Source organism: Castanea sativa, chromosome 10 (assembly GCF_040712315.1).
Source record: "Castanea sativa cultivar Marrone di Chiusa Pesio chromosome 10, ASM4071231v1".
Lineage (NCBI taxonomy): Eukaryota > Viridiplantae > Streptophyta > Magnoliopsida > Fagales > Fagaceae > Castanea > Castanea sativa.
The window spans coordinates 12,252,146-12,272,432 of record NC_134022.1 but is presented as its reverse complement, the minus strand read 5'-3'; the positions used below and the strand labels follow the sequence as shown (position 1 = coordinate 12,272,432).

Here is a 20,287-nt window from a genome sequence, read left to right as displayed (position 1 = left end):
TATACTATCTTACAAAATTATATTAAAATATAGGTTTATACTTTAGAACTATATATTTAGTTTTGAATTTTTTTATTCAAACCCCTAATATAATATGTACTTCTATTTATATTTTTTTTCATTATTATGTTAAAAATATAACTTAAAACAAAAAAAAAAATCATTTATTAGATAGTTGTATAATTAGCTCACATATTTAAACTTATTATAAAATGGGTTTAAGTGATATTTTAATGATAATAAGTCTAATGATATCCTTTATAGTGTCATATATGTCTCTCTTTCTCCAGTATCTACTTATCTTTAAATTTTTCAACCAAAAAAAACATTAAAAAAAAAAAGAAGCTAAAATTAATGTGCAAGACATAATTGGTAATTTTATTTCCAATGGAGGGCAAAAGAATTCTATTATCCCTAATTTTCTTTTTCCCAAAATGAAAATGAAAATAGAAAACAATGTTCCGGTTCAGAACGACCGAGACCGAAAACGAAAGACAAGCCAAAACTCACGAGCGCCTCTAACCTCTTATATACTTTTGCGTTATCCCCAAACCATAACTACCAGATGGGAAGTGTGAGAGACTGAGTAATAAGAGAGACCGAAGTCACAGAAGAGAGCCCTCTCTCACTCACAGTCATACAGTACAGAAGAAAAAAAAAAAATGGCGGCAGAGTCAGTGAGAGTGTCAGCTTCCTCAGCTTGCAATTTCAGTTTCAATGGGTCTCAAAGAAGGCCTACAATCCCTCTCTCTCCAGCTCGCTTTCTGGGTCTTCGTCCTCGACGACAATCATCTTCTTCTGAGTTCCATGGCACTGTGCGCCTTAACTCAATATCTTCCAAGCCCTCCACTTCGCAGATCAGAAGAAATTTCTCTGTCTTCGCCATGGCCACTGAAGGTCTCTCACTCTCTCTCTCTCTCTCTCTCTCTCTCTTTGTTTAGTAGTTGAAAGTTAATTTTTTGGTGTCATTTGCGTGTACCCTTTTATCCAAATTGTTAAATTTTAAGGCAATTTTGTGAAATTGATGGGTAGTGGATTCTTGGATTACTTAGTTTGTATTCGGTTTCATTTGCTTCCTGCTTAAGTGAATCAAAGTAAATTTTCATTGTTCTACAAATTAGTTGTTTAATATATTTATGTAGTTTATAGCTGCTTTCAAGTTCAATGAAAGCTCACTGTCAATTTCCTTTTTTTATTTTTTTATGAATGATAAGAACTTCATTGATCAAAACAGAGTACAAGAAGCTGCATAAGCAGCAAACATAAACTTAAAAGAGTCCAGAATAGCCAACAAAACAACAGCCAAACGTACCTTGAAACCCAGAGCACATACAAGCAGAAACCACTAACAAGCTGCAAAGGGCAAGTACCACATAGAACAAGAACAAGCAAGAAACCAGCACAAATAAAACAACTCAAACTACTCAAACAAAACCTGGCCTAACATCAAAGGATTTGCTGAAGTCTGCAGTTTTTGCACCTGCTGGCCTTTAGAGCATATCCTTTCCCATTGATTTTATTATTCATATAAGCCCATCAGGCAAAGAAATGATATTTTGAATGTATGTCAAATTGTGTCACTTTCCAAAATTCTAGTAGTTAGTGTCTATATAGTGTGGAATAGGACCATTTGGCTCTTTTCAAATGATGAAATGAATTTCAGTCATTACTATTTGTAGTTCTGATATTTAGAAACACAGCCACATATTTTAAGTCTCAAGAAAATAGTTACTTTTGCAATGCATTGGCAATTACTTCTATACATGATAATGGGATAAGTGATATGCATTCTTGCTTGTTTCATTGTTTATATCATGGCATACTGTGACAAAAGCCTATATAGATTACTCTTCATTATGGTTTGTGAAACCTTTTGTGTATCAGCTAACATAGCAGAGATTATTTTTCTTTTGTCTTTGGGCCAGAGTCAAAGCGTGCAGTACCATTGAATGATTATCGCAATATTGGAATTATGGCTCACATAGATGCAGGAAAAACAACCACTACCGAACGGATTCTTTACTATACAGGAAGAAACTATAAAATAGGGGAGGTACATGAAGGAACAGCTACAATGGACTGGATGGAGCAAGAACAAGAAAGAGGGATTACCATAACTTCTGCTGCAACTACCACATTTTGGAACAAACACCGGATTAACATTATTGATACTCCTGGCCATGTTGACTTCACTCTTGAAGTGGAACGGGCTCTCAGGGTATTGGATGGCACTATATGCTTGTTTGATAGCGTTGCTGGTGTGGAACCACAATCTGAAACTGTTTGGAGGCAAGCTGATAAATATGGAGTACCCAGAATCTGCTTTGTCAATAAAATGGATCGTCTTGGAGCAAACTTTTTCCGTACAAGAGACATGATAGTGACAAATTTGGGTGCTAAACCACTGGTGATTCAAATACCTATTGGTTCAGAAGATACCTTTCAGGGAGTTGTTGATCTTGTGAAGATGAAAGCTATAGTTTGGTCAGGAGAAGAGTTGGGTGCTAAGTTTGACTATGAGGATATTCCAACAGATCTTCAAAAGCTAGCACAAGAGTATCGATCTCAGATGATAGAAACCATAATTGACTTAGATGATCAAGCTATGGAGAGCTACCTAGAAGGAGTTGAACCTGATGAGGAAACCATTAAGAAATTAATAAGGAAGGGAACCATCTCAAGCAGTTTTGTCCCAGTATTATGTGGCTCAGCTTTTAAAAATAAGGGTGTTCAACCATTGCTTGATGCCGTTGTGGATTATTTGCCTTCTCCAGTTGATTTGCCAGCAATGAAGGGGACTGACCCAGAGAACCCAGAACTGATAATTGAAAGGGCTGCAAGTGATGATGAGCCATTCTCTGGACTAGCTTTCAAGATCATGAGTGATTCATTTGTGGGTTCCCTTACATTTGTGAGGGTGTATTCAGGAAAGCTGACTGCAGGATCCTATGTACTGAATGCAAACAAAAACAAAAAAGAAAGGATTGGTAGACTTCTAGAAATGCATGCAAACAGCAGAGAGGATGTTAAGGTAGCTTTAACAGGTGACATTATTGCTCTTGCTGGTCTGAAAGATACCATTACAGGCGAAACACTGAGCGATCCTGAGAATCCCATTGTGCTTGAACGGATGGACTTCCCTGATCCTGTGATCAAGGTTGCAATTGAACCCAAGACTAAAGCTGATGTTGATAAGATGGCAACTGGGTTAATCAAACTTGCTCAAGAAGACCCTTCTTTTCACTTCTCACGGGATGAAGAGATCAACCAGACAGTGATTGAAGGAATGGGAGAATTGCACCTTGAGATTATTGTCGATCGACTCAAGAGGGAGTTTAAGGTTTATATCTGTGACCTAAGTGTTGGATTTTCAAATTCATATGTTCTATACCTAGGATCATGATCTGGCACAATACACTTCTTTAAGATGCCTCTTTGGGACAATACTCTAATCAACATGCACATGCACAAGCACCTATATATATATATATATGCTTGAACATATAATAGTGCAAATGGTTATGCATGCACATGCATTTGCATTGTGTTACTTCTTCATTTGTTCAGTTTCCACAAGTTTGAATTATTATCCTTACCATGAGAGAGAGCAAAGGAGAAGAATGTGAGTTAATATCTACAGTTTGACCAATTGTCTGATCAGTAAAGATTTCTAGTTTACTCTATTGGCAACTCCTATTTGAATTGTCATAATGGGGCTGCTTGTTTTATGTAGGTGGAAGCTAATGTTGGTGCGCCTCAAGTAAACTACCGAGAAAGTATTTCTAGAATCTCAGAAGTGAAGTATGTGCACAAGAAACAGTCAGGTGGACAAGGTCAGTTTGCTGACATCACTGTACGGTTTGAACCCATGGAAGCAGGTAGCGGCTACGAGTTCAAAAGTGAAATAAAGGGAGGTGCAGTGCCAAGAGAATACATTCCAGGGGTGATGAAAGGATTAGAGGAGTGTATGAGTAATGGTGTGCTTGCAGGATTTCCCGTTGTTGATGTACGTGCTGTGCTAGTAGATGGATCTTACCATGATGTCGATTCAAGTGTCCTGGCATTTCAGCTGGCAGCCAGAGGAGCTTTTCGTGAAGGGATGAGGAAGGCTGCCCCAAAGATGCTTGAACCCATTATGAAAGTTGAAGTTGTCACACCTGAGGAACATTTAGGAGATGTGATTGGTGATCTAAACTCAAGGAGAGGTCAGATCAACAGCTTTGGTGACAAACCTGGCGGTCTCAAGGTATGTTTAACAATCTCTTGTCTCTTGCTTAACCATAACATATATTTTGAAAATTTTCTTACTACAGCATTTACTGTATTGCTTATTTTTCAGTCAACTCTAGCTACCTTTTATAATTACATACTAAATTTTGCTTAGTCCTTGCATTCATAGTGATTGATTGCAACTCTTCATTGTAAAACTGTATACTTATTACACATCTATCTCAAGACTGTCGATACCAAGTTCTAACTTCTAACTTCTAAGGCATAGTAAGTGAAAAAGACAACTGAAAAAAAGGGTATAACTGACTGTAACAGCATATGTTGTTTGGGCTTCCTGTGGTATCTTGGACCTTTCATGAATTAATGCCTTAAAACAGGAAATGGAATGCTGATGATTGAAGCAGTGGCACTTGATCCTAAGCTATATCTTCATTTTTCTTATGTTCCTTTATTCTTGGGTCTTAGTTCACTAGTTGTTTTGGAATTATTGCAGGTGGTTGATGCACTCGTCCCACTGGCAGAGATGTTCCAGTATGTCAGCACACTCCGGGGGATGACAAAAGGCCGTGCATCCTATATCATGCAATTAGCCAAGTTTGATGTTGTCCCTCAACACATCCAGAATCAACTCAGCGCTGCCAAGGAGCAAGTTGCTGCTTAATTTATTCTCCCTCTTGAAGAACAGGGAGCAATATATTTTTGTCAATTTAATATTTAGAATTCGACTGAAGGAGATAATTTTTTTTTTTTTTTCTTTCTTTCTTTTTCCCCTTTCCCTATACTTACCCTGTAACATTTTATAAAGCAATCTTAGACTTGGTCCAACTCTACACAAAAATGAACAAGGAAGGGCTATGATGAAAACATTTTGCCAATATCATAGATTCATAATTGAGAAAATATGCTTTGGGTTCGTAGCAATGGGGAGGAAAATGTTGCTAACTAAACTTGGCATAAAGTGGACTCGAAACAAACAAACAAACAAAAAAGAAAAAAATACAAGTCAATAGCAGTTTATAAAGTATATGTGAACATTTGAAAAATGTGAACTACAACAATTCCTATTGATAGGGCTTTTCAGAATGTTTATGCTTTATACAGCACAATAATTTAGGTTCTGACAAATTAGGGAATGACACTTGGCGAGGGCAGAGAAAGCTTCCGGAAATGTCCAATGACTAAAATGTTGAACAGTATAGTCAACTACATGTTCACCATTTGGTAGCCAGGTTAAGCCGTAAGGCTTGGGGATGTTGGGGACTCCAGTAATAAATCTGTCGGAAAAAATATTAATTATAGTTTTAATTTTGATAGAAAGAGAGAAGAGAGTAAAATTTTAGAAGTTTAAAAATTTTAATAAAATGCACATCATTCGAAAAGAGAATAATTTTTTTTAAATAATTTTTATTTATTAAGTTTTTTTTGAGTAATTTTATTTATTAAGTTTCTAGGCCTTAATTAAAGAAATTTTTTACCTTGTAAAATCATTTTTGTCGATCATTGTAAAATGGAGAAAAACTCCACTTTTTTGCACAACTAAAAAACTCAAAAAAATTAATATTAAAATAATATTATAAAATAGATAATTTAATATTACCTACTTTGAAAAGTAATAAATTCTAATTAACTTAATTGATAAAATCTTTTATATTAAAATACACACAAATTTTTGCACTACAGAATACATGTATAAATTACATTATATATTTACTTTTTTTGGGTTGGGTGAGGGACCTTTTTTTATATTTTTTAATTTTGCAACACTATAAAACAAATAATTATATATTCTATTTTAAGGGGTCTCTTCCATTTAGAGGCATTAGGCCATTTCCTAAATGGCCTATTAATGGTTGAGCCACCGCTGCCTGCCTGCCTGTCATGGTGTGAAATACTATATCCATATCCTCAACCTAGTTGAACCAAGAGCTAAACCAGCCAATCAAATAACCTAATACAAAACATGTGGTGTGTTTTTGGTGGGGGGAGAGATTGAGAACTAGAGATGTGTAATATAAAACACAGACGACCTCCACTAAACAATTGAAAATGAGGAACATCACAAAATTTTGCCAATTCAAAATAGTTTGTTTAAATAATCCCCTTAATTCACACAAAGTACAATCTGTCTAACGCAGAAGCCTCTTGTCCATGTTTATCTTTCCCCCTCAGATTCATCTGATCTGAACAATTCCTGCACTAACCAGCTTCTGGATCTTGTTCATCACCATCGGGTTCTTTGTGTGTTCTTGAGCAGCCTTGGGATTTTCCTGGAAATCGATCAACACCTGCATACATCACCCAAAGCATTTTTAGCAATTCCATACACTATAGAAAACAATAAAGAATCGTTTGAGATCACAAGTTTAACTTAAAAAGACCAAAAATTCAAATTGAGCATACCTGTCTCATAACAGGGTCTTGGAGGATGTTCTGAACTTCAGGGTCCTGCATTCCCTTGGCCTGCAAGGTGAAAACTTACGTAAAGACCACAATCCCAAACTGGTTTCATAAAATCAGTCTCAAAAAGAGAGAAAAAGAAAATCACACCTGTCTCTCCTTCAATTCATCAGGGGTCAAATCTCCACGGCTAGCCTTGTTAATTTGTTCTACACATCTGCAAATTATTTTGATTTGGCAGTTAAACAAGGGCTTTATACCATAATCCATGTCGAAAATGACAAAAGCAGTCAGGTTAAGAACCATACCTCTTCACACCATCAAGCAATTCCTGGTTGTTTGGATCATGCTTCAGCCCCTCCTGATATGTTTCCAAAGCTTTGTCATATTCTTTCATGAAAAACTGGACAGCACCTTTTCTGTTATAACCCTTGGAAAAGGTTGGATCAAGCTCAATGCACTTTTCTGCATCCTTCAATCCCTCAGGTAAAGCCCCAAGTTTTGTGTAGCATGCAGCTCTATTGCTATATGCCTGCAAGACAGCAAGCGTATCAAAAGGTGATCCATCGCATTTACTCTTCTTGAGACAGAACACTTGAACATACTTTGGCAACACAAATAAAGGAGTGTCAGAGGATTTTTACCCTTGGATCTTTTGGGTTCCTTTTCAAGGACTCTGTGTAATGCTTAATAGCCTCTGGATATTTCTGCTGCTTGAAATACTCATTGCCTACATGCACCATAGATAAGCAGTCAAGCAAGAGATAGACATGAAGAAATTCTTAGAAGTTTTCAAGAATGTGCAGCAATGCTATCACAAAAAACCTTATATTTTAGACACAATAATACACAATATATGGACCCCACATAATAGAGGTCAAGAATGGCATTTTCAAAATTATAGGAAGTCTGGAAGTGCTATTGATTCAGAGCTAGTCCAGGGTTGCTATTCAAGAGGAATAAATATAATGCGATACAAATTAAATAAGTGCGAAATGAGTTAATCAAAAGACACAAACATAAAGCATGATGAAACCATTTGTAGGAGTAGGACTGACAAATATATCAAGAGATACAAAGCACAACATGAGGTATAAAACAATCGGTGAAGTGTTCTAGAAGGGATACCTTTCTCACGTTCCTCATCAGCTACTTTTGGATCAAAGTACTCTTGCTGCTCTAGTTCCTTCTTTGCTTTTTCAGCATCATTAAGTTTCTTCAATGTGTCTGGGTTGCGGTGCTCAGTGAGAGCCTTCTGGAAACTCTCAATAGCAGGTTCATAGTCCTTTGAGGTTTTTGCCATTTTCACCAGGGCATTTCCCTTCCTGGTCAAAGCTTTTGCTATCATTTTAAAGTCTGACCTAAGCTCTCTTCCCCTTTCAACAGCCTTATCACAGTCTTTGATACAATCCTCGTACTGAAATAACAATAAAGTTAGAAAGAAATAAATGTGAGTACCAGACAGTTTAATAAAGCCAAGTAAACAGTCCAAATATTTGTTGTGCATACCGTATGTGTCAAACTATAACAGGAAGGAAAATGGTCACAGTTCACGTTTCAGAATCAACGTGTACAATGGACAGCAATAAGAATAGTGGAGGCAATTGCTAGGACCATTTTAGGTGCTGAAATTTAACTTAAGGTGCCAAAGGTATGCCCCACAAATTTGCACAAAAAGCAGTTTGAGGCAAGCAAACAAACAAACAAAAGAATGAACGACTTCCTACTGATGCTGTTCTATCTCTAGGCTAAAACTAAAGGTTCATGAGACAAATCTACATGAAAATTTAAAAATTCCCTAATCACTCAATTACAGAGTCATATTTCCTTCTTATAACAGGATTACATTTACATGTTTATATACTAGTGGGTAAGGCTTTGCTCCAGTGCCTATCATTTTATAGCCAGTGAATCAAATCAAAAAGTAAAGAAAATCAGTATATCCAAATGATAGTCCACTATTGTTGCAATGAATTGATAAAGCATAATTCAATAACACATCCACATGAACCTCAGCTCATTAAACTAAAACCCGAAATATGGAATATTGCGAATTCAGGGCTTTTTTTTTATGTTGCCCATTAAGGTTTTAAACATAAGATATAGTGAAAACAGAGACCAAAACAAGTATGGTGACAGAAAAGGCATTTCACATGAAACACAAAATCGAAAAACAAATTAAGAATTCCCACAAGTGCAATAGTCAACTACACCAATAGAAACTAAATTGTAACAGTCAAAATCAAAAGGCAAGCAATAAATTATTTGATAAAAGAGGTATTGTCTCAATTGTGATACCTGACCCATTTCGAGATAAGTAGCAGCTCGATTCATGAGATATGAAATGTCCTCATCATCCAACTCCATGGCCTTGGTATAATGCGCGATGGCCGTATCGAAATCCTTCTTCTTATACGCAGCATTCCCCAATTCCTTCTCACTCACCGCCTGCGCCTTCCTCTCCTTCTTCTCCCTCTCCTCCTCCGTCAGGTCCATCGGCTCAGGCTCGGGTTCGGGCTCAGGAACCTTCACAGGCTCGGGCTCCGCAGCTCTCTTCCTCTCCGGCGGAGAGGAAGGAGACGGAGAAGACTCCGGCATCTCCGTGTCCTCAGAAGTAGGCGTACGGAATTTGAGATTAAGCAAAACCCCTAGGGCTTGCATAACCCTCTGGTCCTTGAGGTAAAGGTTGAGATTGCTAGGGTTTTTCTGGATCTCCTGCATCATCTTCACGAAATCAGGCTGTTGAAGGTAAGCCCTAGTAGATGGATCCGCAGTCAGCTTAGCCCACATCTCCGGACCGGAGAAAGCATCGCCGAAGAGATTGTTTCCCGGCGGCGGAGGACCGGCGCGGGACCGAGAAACCGAGGCCTGAGCATCGGCCAAGCCGGATTTGAGAGCCTCGTTGTTAGGGTCGTATTCGAGGCCTTTCTTGTAAGCTGAAACGGCATCGTCGTAGTGAGCCAAGCCGAGATGAGCCGCGCCGAGTCGGCTATAACCCTTGGACCAGTCGGTTTTGAGCTCTACGGTCTTCTTAGCATCGGTCAAGGCCTCAGCGTACTTGTTGAGAGAAGCGTAGGCGGCGGATCGGTTGGAGTAGAGGACGTGGTTGGTCGGAGCGAGATCGATTGCTTCGGAGAAGTGGCGGATGGCGGTGGGGAAGTCGCCGGCGGAGAACGCCGCGTTGCCTTTGGCTTTGGCTTCTTCAGCCATGAATCGAGAAAGCGATGAAAGATTAGAGCTTTGGCGATGAAGGAGGGGTTTGGATGTAATTGAGATTTGCGAGAGAAAGAGAGAGAGAGAGAGAGAGAGAGAGAGAGCTTATATAAAAGAAGAGAAAGGAACGAGAGAGTTCTAGTGAGGGGTGAATAGAGGGGCAGAGGGGTTCTGGAATGTTCCTGCACGTAGTTTAGACTACACTTTAGACTTCATTAGAGTTGTGTTGGAATCTTTCCCAACCTTGTACTAATAATATTGTTTCTATTTAAAAAAAAAATGTGTAAGTAAAAATGTATATAAAAATATATATAATGTTGTTTAAATATTAAAAATTATAGTTTAAAATACACTACCAAACAACTTTTTAGGAGACGGAGGAGACTTATTTGGAAATAGGAGGTTTTATGGTCTTTCTTTACTCTCTTTTTTTTTTTTTTTTTTTTTGAGAGAGAATTCTTTACTCTTTTTGGTTGGATAACTCTTTAACATTTTTTTTTTAAGGGAGGATAACTCATAATTGAATGTTTGGGAGTGCAATTACTTAATTAATCAATGGTAAAAATGAACTTTTAGTCCCTATATTTTGGGTCAATATTCATGCTAATCTCTATATTTTAAGCCAATATTCATTTTAGTCTCTACTTTTTTGAAGTGCTTATGTTGATCCCTAAAAATCGATAACCATTACGATTTTAGTCCTTACCGTCATCTCAGTATCAAAAATTGTTTACATGCAAACAATTTGCATAGGAGTGTTCACTAACCATACCAAAACCGTCCGCAAAATGGCATAACCGCACCACACAACAAGTAACAATGCGTCGCACCCTCTCTATATATTAATATATTTATTTTTTTTAATATGAAATAAATTATTAAAAGTTTAATAACCCTAATTTTCAAAAAAAAAAATGTTTAAGAACCCTAGCAAGTATTGATTAGGAAAACCAGCCCAAAATAAAGAAAAAACTAGTTAATAGTTTAAAACTTGACCCAAAACAAAGGGAAAATCAGTTTTGGGCAGGGCAGGAAAAAACCCAAATTTTAAAAAATATATCGACTTCAAACCGCATCTTATATACCGCACCGCACATGTAACCGTAAAAACGAAGTAAGATGCAGTTATAGTTTTAGCTAAACTCTAAAATACACCGCACATTTAATCTGAAAAATAAGGTGTCGTGCGGTTATGATTTTGCCTAAATCGCACGTAAAATGCAATGCTAAAAATAGCCCAAAACCGCACTGCAACTTGAACACCCCTAGGCATGCATATAATGGTAAATCATGACCATTTTAGTCCCTATCGTCCCTACTATGCACTCTATATGTCACGTAAACAATTTTCATTACTAAGATGACAGTAAGGACTAAAATGGCAATGATTTTCAATTTTCAATAATTACTATAGGTACTTCAAAAAAGTAGGGACCAAAACAAGAATTGGTCCAAAATGTAAGGACCAAAAGTACATTTTTGCCTTAATCATATTTGTATGTGGTTGAAAATTTTCAAGTTTGTGATTATTGGTTGACTTGACCTCGTTAGCTAAACCAAATGAAAAATACAACTTTATATGTTTACAACTTGAAAATGTGGTAAATGTGTCTTTTTTTTTTTTTACGTACGTTATTACTATTTTTTGTAAATGTGTACAATATTTATCACTTTTTGCAAATGTGTATAATATTTTTCACTTTTATGTGTGTAGGGGTGATAGGCCCAAGAGTACATATCTATGTATCTATTGGGCCAGAGGCCCAATCTGAGGATATTAAGTAGTCTGAGGACGGGAAAATATCTTTTTAAGAATCCGTGTTGGTAAGTAAAGAGGTAAAGTCTGATCAAGATTATCTGAGAAGATGGTTCGAGGGGGATACTTCCTCGGCTAAGCAAAGTCGAGGTCGGAAGGTGCGGTTTGCCACCCAAAAGTAACGTTCTAGGAGATCCTATAGGTACGGATATACATCATGAGAATACAGGACAAGGAAGGGCTATGAAATATCTAAGATAAAGCTGCTACGACCGCATTGAATGCTCTGCAGCTGACTCTCTAACCGCATTAATGAGGAAGTGATGCATGAGCAGCAGTGTTCAGCCTTACAGCTACTTCCAAAAGCTTTAAGAAGGTGCTGATGGGACAAATATCCAAACCAACAATCTGATCCATACGTGAAGGCTAGAGAAAGGAGGGAGGATAGTATAAAAAGGAGAGGAGACACTCAGGATGGAGGATCAGAGAAGAAGAAGAGAAAAACACTATAAACTAAAAAACAATATTTGTAATCTGTCATTAAGTGAGATATATAGAAGTACTAGCCTCCTTGGATTGAATCCGAGGACAATTTTCATTATACAAAACTGCTTCATCTTTGTTCTATGGTCTTATTGGCCCACTACAATTGATATACAACTCATTAGAAAATTTCAACTCACTCTCTACAAATTCATTGTATTGGACTCTTTGGTCCTATTCCCTTCCCTCTTTTGGGCTTAGGTGCAAATTATGACCTTACAATTGGTGCCATTTATAGGAAACCTTGTGTTTTAGTGAGTTTAACATTATCAGGTCTGCACCAAGCGGAGCTTATGGGGTCTCAACGTCAAGATCACTTCCTAAATCTTGAATGAAGTAGGGACCGGGAAGGGAGTGTACACACCACCCATACTAGCAGGAGTCCGTCACAAGGCGGGAACCGTGTTTCTCATAAAGAAAATGCCAAAGCCATGCAGTTGAAGATTGATTATTTGAGGAGAAAGTTGCATCACTAACGACGGAAGCGAACTCCTTCATTTTTTACCCTTCTTCTGATGATGGTGGGGATAGCAATTATAGGCCTAGGTCAAGGACTACCCCTAGTGAATTATTCTCGTATGAGAAGGACAACCCTTATGACCGCAGGAATAGGAATTCATCTTGCAGAAGGCTGGGGAATGACGCTATGAGTAGATTGTTGAACTAGATTTCTAAATCACCCTTCAAGCGTAGAATTGATGGAGGAAGGCTTCCCTGGCGATTCACTCAACCAACATTCACCATGTACAATGGTCGAACAGACCCTGTAGAGCATGTGAGCCATTTCAACCAGATGATGGCTGTACACTCCAAGAATGAGACTTTGGTGTGCAAGGTATTCTCATCTAGTTTGGGACCCGTGGCCATGAGGTGGTTTAACGTTTGGGGGTAGGTTCTATTGGTTCCTTCAAGGAACTCACCAGGGCATTTGGATCTCGCTTTTTTTACGTGCAACAAGGTTCCTTGGCCCTTGGATTCTCTGCTATCTATGACTATGCGAGAGGGGGAGACCCTAAAAACGTATTTAGACAAATACTGGGAGATGTTCAACATGATCGATGGGGACTTTGATGACATGGCCATAAGAACTTTTAAGGTCGGCCTGCCTGCCGAGCACGGTCTGAGGAAATCGTTAATAGGGAAACTGGCTAATAATGTACTTCAGCTCATAGATCGCATTGATAAGTATAAACGAGTAGAGGATGACCAACGGTTAGGTAAAGGCAAAGCGAAGGTGGTCTCTCAAGATAGGAGAGACTTCAAGTCGAATAAGTACAACAATAATCGTCCTTGGCGGGATTTTTTTGGGCAGTCTGGGGCTACGGCTGCGCCACAAGCGGTTAATGTGTTGTTTCGAGAACCAGTGCATCAAATCTTGGAAAAAATCAAGAATAAACCCTTTTTTCAATGGCCGAATAAAATGGGAGGAGACCCCACAAGGCGCAACCAACGCCTTTATTGTTAGTACCACTAAGAGCGGGACATACTACTGAGGATTGTTGAACTCTATGGGGGCACCTGGAGCAGTTAGTCCAAGGTGGCAAGTTAAAACAATTCCTTTATCATCCCAACGAGTAGGGGGGCCAGGCAGGATCGGGATCTCAGAGGGATGCTTCTTCAAAACCACCTCTAGGTACAATTAATGTATTCTTGCTGCCCCAGGAAGAGTTGGTTCTTACCACTCTAGGGTATTGTCTGTAACCCAGCCACTTGTAGGGGCATCCTACCCTGAACCTAAGAAGAGTAGGATGGAGGTACGACCAGCGCTGAGTTTCTTTGATGAGGATAAAGCTAGTACCTTGCAGCCACATGATGATGCATTGGTGGTTACTGTCAGAACAGGGGAATATGATGTGAGGCAAGTATTGGTTGATCAAGGCAGTGGGACAGAAATTATGTACCCTGAATTGTATAAAGGGTTAGAGCTGAAGCTTGGGGATTTAACTAATTATGATTCACTCCTGGTAGGTTTTGACGAAAATGTGGTTATACTAATGGGGTAGATTAAACTACGAGTGCAAACTGGGTTAGAGGTGGTGGAGGTCAACTTCATAGTGGTGAATGCGTATTTTCCCTACAAGGCCATAATGGCAAGACCCTAGCTTCATGCCATGGGGGCTGTATCATCTACCTTACACTTGAAGGTGAAGTATCCATCTAGTGACCAAGTTGAAGAGCTTGTAGGGAGCCAGTCTATGGCTAGACAGTGCTTAGTGGCTGCAATTAGGCATCAAGCTGAAAAAGAGTCTTCGACATCAAATGAGCAAAGTTTGTAGCAATCAAAGGAGCCGGTGTTATCTGAGGATCTAGTGGGGGAGGTAGAGTGTGAAGGGTTAGACAAGGTTGTTATAAGTAATGATAAGAAGAAGTACTTTCAGGTCAGAGTTTAACTGCCTCCTTAGGAGAAGGACGAGTTAATGATGTTTCTTAAGGAAAACATTGATGTGTTTGCTTCGAATGCTAATGAGGCCTTGAGGGTGGATCCGAGCTTCATTTGCCATCATTTGAATATCAGCCCAACTGTCATACCAAGGAAACAACCACCTCGACGATCATCTTAAGAGCATTCTAAGGGTTGTCAAGGAGGAGGTGATCAAGCTCAAGCTTAAGCAAGCAGGGGCTATCAGGGAAGTATTTTACCCTGAATGGTTGGCTAATACAGTGGTGGTGAAAAAGAAGAATGGAAAATAGTGAGTATGTGTAGACTTCACAAATTTGAACAAAACTTGTCTCAAAGACCCCTTTCCAATGCCTCGTATAGATTAATTGGTAGATGTCACTGTTGGGCATCCTCGGATGAGTTTTCTAGATGCCTTCCAAGGATATCATCAGATGCCCCTAGCCTTCGACGATCAAGAGAAAACAGCATTTGTCACTCCTATAGGAAATTATCACTACAAAGTGATGCCCTTTGGTTTAAAGAACGCAGGGGCTACCTATCAAAGGATGATGACGACCAAGATGTTCGAGCCACAACTAGGTTAAAAATATTGAGGTTTATGTAGATGACATGGTAATGAAGAATAAGATGATGTCTAAGCATGTTCGAGACCTGGGGAATATCTTTGAGATCTTAAGGAAACACAAGTTGCACCTTAATGCTTCTAAATGTTCCTTTGGCGTGGGATCAGGTAAATTTCTAAGTTATATGATTACTCATCGCGGGATTGAGGTCAATCCTAATCAGGTTAAGGTAATTAACAATTTATAGTCACCTCGGAATCCTAAAGAAGTTCAGAAATTAACGGGAATGACTGCTGCCTTGAACCGATTCATCTCTCGGTCCGCGGACAGATGCAGGCCTTTCTTCTAGTTGTTGAATAAGTGGAAGAGATTTGAATGGACAGAGGAATGTGTTTTGGCCTTTCAACAAATTAAGAAATATCTTTCTCGACCACCTGTTATGTCCAGGCCCAAGGAGGATGAGGTTTTTTTTTTGCTTATATTGTTGTGGCTCCCCATGTTGTTATTTTGGTGCTAGTACGGGTTGATAATGGTGTGCAGAGACCAGTTTACTACGTGAACAAGTCATTGCACGAGGCAGAGATTCATTACCTACCATTGGAAAATGTCATTTTGGCAGTGGTGCACGCGACACTTAAACTCCCCCACTACTTCCAATCTCATACAGTTGTTGTCTTAACCCAACTTTCGCTCAAATCATTACTTCGAAGTGCTGATTACACTGGAAGGATCGCCAAGTGGGGTACAATCTTAAGGGCCTTTAATATCAAGTACATACTTCGTACCTCTGTTAAGGGTCAAGTTCTTGTAGACCTGATGGCCAAATTTGCTGAACCTTCTATAGAAGAAGAAGAAGAAGACAAGCAGAACATGGGTGGAAAATCAGTTGGCATAATCTCTCTGCAAGAGCCTATATCCTGGAAGGTGTATATTGATAGTATGGCAAATCAAAGAGGATCAGGAGTGGGGTTAGTTATAGTTTCTCCCGAGATGATCATTATTGAAAAATCGTTTAGGTTAAGTTTTTTAGCCACAAATAACGAAGCTGAGTATGAGGCCCTGTTGGCCGAGATGACTATGGTCCAAAAGGTGGGGGAAAAATAGTGGAGATGTTCTCAGACTCAAGATCGGTTGTTGGCCAGGTGGAAGGAGAATTAGAGGCTAAAGATCCGAGAATGCAAGAATACTTGAATCAGGTGAGGCATTTACAATCAAAGTTTGAGTCTTTCACCTTAGTGCAAGTCCTTATAAGCTAGAATACCCATGCTGATTCTTTGGCCACCCTCGCAACATCCTCGACTCAGAGATTACCTCGGGTTATCCTTGTTGAAGACCTATGAAAGCCTACTGAAAAGAAAGGTGATATGATTCGAGTTCATCAAATTAGGGTGGGACCTAGTTGGATGGACTCCATAGTGCTATTCTTTAAGGAAGATGTCTTACCCGAGGAGAAGTCCAAAGCAGACAAGGTACATAGAAAGGCTCCTCGGTTCTAGCTATCCGAGAACCAAAAGCTATACAAACACTCTTTTTTTGGACCATACTTGTTGTGTATACACCTTGAAGCAACATAGCTACTTTTAGAAGAATTACATGAAGTGATTTGTGGAAGCCACACAGGAGGTAGATCTTTATCTCACAGGGCACTCACCTAAAGGTATTGGTGGCCAAATATGCAAAGAGAAACACAAGAGTATGTGTAGAAGTATGACTAGTGTCAGTGGTTTGCTCCGAACATTCATCAACTAGGGGCATCCTTAATCTTCTATCCAATCCTTGGCCTTTTGCTCAATGGGGCTTGGATATTGTAGGACCCTTCCTTAAGGCAGTAGGGAATAAGAGATGACTGCTAGTTGGCACAGATTATTTCACCAAGTGGGTTGAAGCTGAGCCACTATCAAATATTAGAGACTTGAATGCAAAAAGGTTCGTTTGGAAAAACATTGTCACCAGCTTTGGAATTCCTCATACCCTCATCTCAGACAATGGCCTTCAGTTTAATAGTAAGGCTTTCAGAAGATATTGTTGTGATCTGGGCGTTACGAACAGATATTCCACCCTGGCTTATCCACAGGGAAATGGATAGACCGAGATTGTCAATAAAGTAATAATGAATGGGCTCAAGAAGAGGTTGGATGATGCAAAGGGAAAATGGGTGGAAGAATTGCCACACGTCCTTTGGACATATTGGACTACTCCTAGATCTATAGGGGAGACACCCTTCTCAATGACCTATGGGGCCGAGACTGTAATTCCTCTCGAAACTGGTTTCCCAACACTGAGAACTAGCTTTTTCACTCCGAGCAACAATGACAAACTGTTGGAAAGGGGCTTGGATTTGGTTGAAGAGCGAAGAGAAAATGCCATGGTTTAATTGGCATATTATCAACACAAGCTCAAACAAGGTTATGACTCAAACGTGAAATTAAGGCCACTAGCGTCAGGGGATTTGGTATTGAGAAAGGTTTTGGGTACTACAAAGAACCCAGTATGGGGAAAATTAGGGCCCAATTGGGAAGGGCCATATCGCATCACCTCGGTAGCTGAGATAGGGGCATATTATCTTGAAGATCTAGATGAAAATGTTGTATCACACCCCTGAAATGTAAATAACTTGCGAATGTATTATTATTAATGAAGGTCTTTTCTGTTGTATATATCGCTTATTACTTCATGCGTTACATTTCTCATTATATTTAAGTATCAAATAGAACATTGGTCATCTAGCTCCTTGGACCACATACCTTGGGTAAATTGATATTTTTCATCATTTTTCTAAGTGTTAAACAGAATCTTAGTTATGTCTGGTTCCTCAGACCATCTACTTTGGGTAAATTAATATTTCAGGTTATCTTATTTAAGTATCAAACAGAACATTGGTCATGTTTGACTCCTCGGACCATATACCATGAGTAAATTGATATTTTTCATCATTTTTCTAATCGTTAAACAGAGCCTTAGTTATGTCTGGTTCCTCGGACCATCTACTTTGGGTAAATTAATACTTTAGGTTATCTTATTTAAGTATCAAACAAAACATTGGTCATGTCTGGCTCCTCAGACCACATACCTTGGGTAAATTCATATTTTTCATCATTTTTCTAAGTATTAAACAGAACCTTAGTTACATCTGGTTCCTCGAACCATTTACTTTGGGTAAATTAATACTTTATATCATTTTTCTAAGTGTTAAACAAAATCTTAATTATGTTTGGTTCCTCGGACCATTCACTTTGGGTAAATTAACACTTCAGGTTACCTTATCTAGTTATCAGACAGAACCTTGGTTATGCTTGGATCCCTGGATCATCTATCTTGGAGATTCCCACAACAATGAGTTAAGCAAATAGAAGTTCATGAGCATCACTTAAAGCATTTGTAACTATATCAGACATATCTGTTATCTAATCAATATTTGACTATTTCCTCAAGGTCAGTAGATCTATTAGGAATAATGAGGATGAATGTTCTGGTGTGATGTATGGATTTTGAAGTTAAAGGTAACCAAATGGGGTCATATCTCATTTTCATGTTGATTAAGTGCTAGATAAAATGGAAACTATGCAAAGATAAATACAAATATCATAACCATGAAAGAAAAACTTGTAATCTTCATTGATTTAAGCCTTAGGAAAAGGCAATTTACTTACAAAAGATCATATTACATTAGATTTCAATAAATAAAAAAAAGGGAAGAAAGAAGGAAAAGACAAGGACAAATCAAGGCTTCATCTTTATTACAAGCTTGTCCTTGGAGGTTTTTGGAGGCTGATTAGGAGCTGTGGTGGAAGAAGCAGGTCCTTTACCCTTCACGTCCTCCTTAATGGGAATAGGAAGGGTTGCCAAGACAATTTCCATGGATTGGGAAGACTCCTTCTCCTTGGCAGGAAGGGTTGCCAAGACAATTTCCATGAGTTGGGAAGACTCCTTCTCCTTGGCAGGCTCCTCAGGGGTAATTAGAGGCTAAGTAGTGTCATGGGCCACCTCCTTAATTGTGTTAATTGCTTTCCCAGTGGCCTCAGGCTTCTCAGCTTCCTCGGATGGATTGCTAAAAGAAGGAAGGGCTTTGACTGGGCTGTCCTTACCAACATTTGCTCCCTGGGAAACAGCATCAGCTTTGGGGACAAATGAGGTAGAAGCCCGGATGGCTGGAGCCAGCGTAGTAAAAACTTTCTGCTCTCTAACCGAGCGCCTCATTCCACACCTGGAGGCAATAAAGTCTACATACCTCTAAGACCTCCACCCTAAGGGCATCCTCAATCTCAGCCACCCCTGCTTCATACCCATCTTGCTCAGCCTAGTCCCTGGCCTTCTCGGCCTCCTCCTCAGCATTTTCAACTTCTTCCTTGGCTTTGTTAGCTTTTTCCTTGGCCTTTTAGCCTCCCTTAGACTTTTGGTGAGGGCTTCTATTTGTTTCTTCGCTACCGCGAAGTCGTCCTCGGTCTAGCGGAGCTACTGACGCTGGGCCTCCGCCTACCTCTCGGCCATTGATAGAGCGACCTCAGCACTCTTCTTCTCACTTTTGGCCAAATTTAGTTTGGCGGTGACTTTATGTAGCTTTTTCTCTGCCACCTCAAACGTCTTCACGTCAGCAACACGCCTAGCCTCCTCGTCCTTCATCGTTTTGTGCGTGCTGATGACAATCTCTTTAGCTCTATGAACGGCTTGGACGGCATTTTCCAGAAACAAAAAGAAACATTGAAACATGCTCAGGTCAGAGAAGTTAGGTCTAAGAAAATACATATACAAATAATTCTTGAAATGTAGCATATATAAATAAACAACAACAACAACAACAAAAACAAAACAAACAAACAGTGCAAAACAAAAAGTAAAGAAGAGCTAGCTAGTAGCTTTACCAAGGTAAGCTCTTTCTTTAATGTGAGAAAGACCTCATGCTTTCTCATTTGCCTCAAGTCGGTCATGTCCTCGAGTAATAGAAGAGCTTGCTCCAACGTGTCGGCCACATAAGCAACTATTCTCGGCTGAGAACTTCTGATGGAGGCGTCAGCAGTCATAGCAGCTCCATCTAAGATCATGGCTGGAGACTAGACAGGAGTAGATGCAGGAACTTGAACATTAGCCCTCCTCTCTAGGGCTGTTTGGGTTGTCCGAGCCTGTTTAGCTCCCTTTTACGGCTCGTCTTCTTTGGGGGGATGGCTTTTCCCCCCTTCCACCACCTCT

General features: G+C 39.3%; 2 protein-coding genes across 2 annotated transcripts; one reads left to right on the top strand and one right to left on the bottom strand.

Annotated features, from left to right (window-relative positions):
- Window positions 1-473: 473 nt before the first annotated feature.
- Window positions 474-5,130, top strand: LOC142613169 (elongation factor G-2, chloroplastic). Its single transcript, XM_075785388.1, has 4 exons — window positions 474-897; window positions 1,926-3,340; window positions 3,734-4,246; window positions 4,724-5,130. The coding sequence occupies exons 1-4, from the start codon at window positions 663-665 to the stop codon at window positions 4,889-4,891; spliced, it is 2,331 nt and encodes a 776-aa protein (XP_075641503.1). The 5' UTR covers window positions 474-662; the 3' UTR covers window positions 4,892-5,130.
- Window positions 5,131-6,235: 1,105 nt separating this feature from the next.
- Window positions 6,236-10,024, bottom strand: LOC142612975 (hsp70-Hsp90 organizing protein 3-like). The gene is made up of 7 exons (XM_075785149.1): window positions 8,926-10,024; window positions 7,756-8,044; window positions 7,272-7,357; window positions 6,936-7,159; window positions 6,778-6,844; window positions 6,631-6,690; window positions 6,236-6,515 (listed from the first exon to the last, which is right to left on the bottom strand). The coding sequence occupies exons 1-7, from the start codon at window positions 9,835-9,837 to the stop codon at window positions 6,402-6,404; spliced, it is 1,752 nt and encodes a 583-aa protein (XP_075641264.1). The 5' UTR covers window positions 9,838-10,024; the 3' UTR covers window positions 6,236-6,401.
- Between the last annotated feature and the right edge of the window lie 10,263 nt (window positions 10,025-20,287).

Bases quoted from the DNA above. Each gene is read 5' to 3' on its own strand.
- LOC142613169 (XM_075785388.1), top strand. From the start codon at position 663: ATGGCGGCAGAGTCAGTGAGAGTGTCAGCTTCCTCAGCTTGCAATTTC. The intron at 898-1,925 runs GTCTCTCACTCT...TCTTTGGGCCAG, and splicing joins CTTCGCCATGGCCACTGAAG to AGTCAAAGCGTGCAGTACCA. The intron at 4,247-4,723 runs GTATGTTTAACA...GAATTATTGCAG, and splicing joins ACAAACCTGGCGGTCTCAAG to GTGGTTGATGCACTCGTCCC.
- LOC142612975 (XM_075785149.1), bottom strand. From the start codon at position 9,837: ATGGCTGAAGAAGCCAAAGCCAAAGGCAACGCGGCGTTCTCCGCCGGC. The intron at 6,845-6,935 runs GTATGGTTCTTA...AATAATTTGCAG, and splicing joins TTGCTTGATGGTGTGAAGAG to ATGTGTAGAACAAATTAACA. The intron at 6,691-6,777 runs GTGTGATTTTCT...TTCACCTTGCAG, and splicing joins ATGAATTGAAGGAGAGACAG to GCCAAGGGAATGCAGGACCC.